The sequence below is a fragment of the Malurus melanocephalus genome, unplaced genomic scaffold, assembly GCF_030028575.1.
Source record: "Malurus melanocephalus ecotype Western Australia unplaced genomic scaffold, MMel_1.1 scaffold_1235, whole genome shotgun sequence".
NCBI classification, from domain to species: Eukaryota; Metazoa; Chordata; class Aves; order Passeriformes; family Maluridae; genus Malurus; species Malurus melanocephalus.
This window is the reverse complement of record NW_026624467.1, coordinates 818-2,169: the sequence shown is the minus strand read 5'-3', so window position 1 is coordinate 2,169 and position 1,352 is coordinate 818. Positions and strand designations below refer to the sequence as shown.

General features: G+C 64.0%; 1 protein-coding gene across 1 annotated transcript in view; it reads left to right on the top strand.

Annotated features, from left to right (window-relative positions):
• The window catches only part of LOC130586639 (serine incorporator 2-like), a 5,100-nt gene extending 4,416 nt beyond the window's left edge, over positions 1-684 (top strand). Inside the window, exons 6-7 of the mRNA XM_057387514.1 lie at positions 17-235; positions 533-684. Coding sequence (XP_057243497.1) covers positions 17-235; positions 533-671 — 358 coding nt within the window. The 3' untranslated portion in view covers positions 672-684. The remainder of the gene's footprint in view (positions 1-16; positions 236-532) is intronic.
• Positions 685-1,352: the final 668 nt, after the last annotated feature.

Sequence of the window (1,352 nt, the reverse complement as noted above, 5' to 3'; positions counted from 1 at the left end):
GTCCCTCTGCCCGCAGCCTGCGCTCCTCGGACCACCCGCAGGTGAACAAACTGATGCTGACGGAGGAGAGCGGGGCCGGCAGCGGGGCCGGGGCGGCCGAGGAGGAGGAGGAGGGAGCCGTGCACCGTGCTTATGACAACGAGCAGGACGGCGTCGCCTACAGCTACAGCTTCTTCCACCTGTGCCTGCTGCTGGCCGCGCTCTACATCATGATGACCCTCACCAACTGGTACAGGTGGGCACAGCTGCCACGGCACCCCGGGCTGGGGCTGGCACCGGCCCCGGCTGCTCCCGGGCACAGCGGAGCGCTGGATGAGCTCTCTAATCAGCGTTAATTACCTTCGGGGTTAATTACCTTGGGGGTTATGCCCGGGCTCACAGCATCCTCTGCTGGAGCCCCTGGGGTGAGTGGCACACGGACCGAGCCCCTGAGGCTGCAGCTCTAAACTCAGTTCCCTGGGTGGCCCCGTCCCTCCCGGGACACCGGCATGGTGTCACAGCCATGGGTCACCCCTCCCGTTTGCCATTGCAGGCCGGACGAGAGCCTGGCGGTGCTGAGGAGCCCCTGGACGGCCGTGTGGGTGAAGATCAGCTCCAGCTGGGCCGGCCTCCTGCTCTACCTCTGGACCTTGGTGGCCCCGCTGGTGCTGCCGGACCGCGACTTCAGCTGAGGTGGCCCTGGACGCACTGTTGCCACCGTGGCTCTGTCCCTCGAGGCTGGGGACAGCCCCAGCTCTGCCTCAGCCTCGTGTAGGGGCTGCTGTGCTGGGTTGTGCCTTCTTTCTGCTCTTCTGTTTTAATTTGGAAGGGATGAAGTGCCAAACGGAGCAAATGAAGGGCTGAGGAGACCTGAGGGTGTTTTTGAYGCTCTCCTGGTCTCGGTGTCCATTAAGGGCTGAGGAGCCCCGAGGGTGTTTTTGATGCTCTCCTGTCTCCGTGTCCGTGTCGTGCCTTTGGCGGTGCCTCCAGACCCCCTTTCCCCCCAGACACCCCCTTGCCTTGGCGGGGTTTGGCTCTCACCAGCTCTCGGTGCCCTGGGACCGCGGTGCCTTTTGGGGTCTCTGGGGTCTGACCCAGGACCCGGCTGCGTGCCCAGCCTGGAGGAAAACAAACCCTGGGCACTGTGGCTGGAGGCAGAGATCCCTCTGCCTGGCCAGCCCCATGGTGGCTGTCCCGAGGGAAGGACAGGTCTCTGTCCCCTCTGGGGCACAGGGCAGGTTTCCTGCAGGCTGTGCTGGCCTGGCCACAGCACTTTGCCCCATTAATAAACTCTCATTTGGAATAAACACGGTGGGTTTGTCCTTTTGGAGCCTTTCCTGATGTGGGTGTGCCTGGGAGGCAGAGGGAGGGGG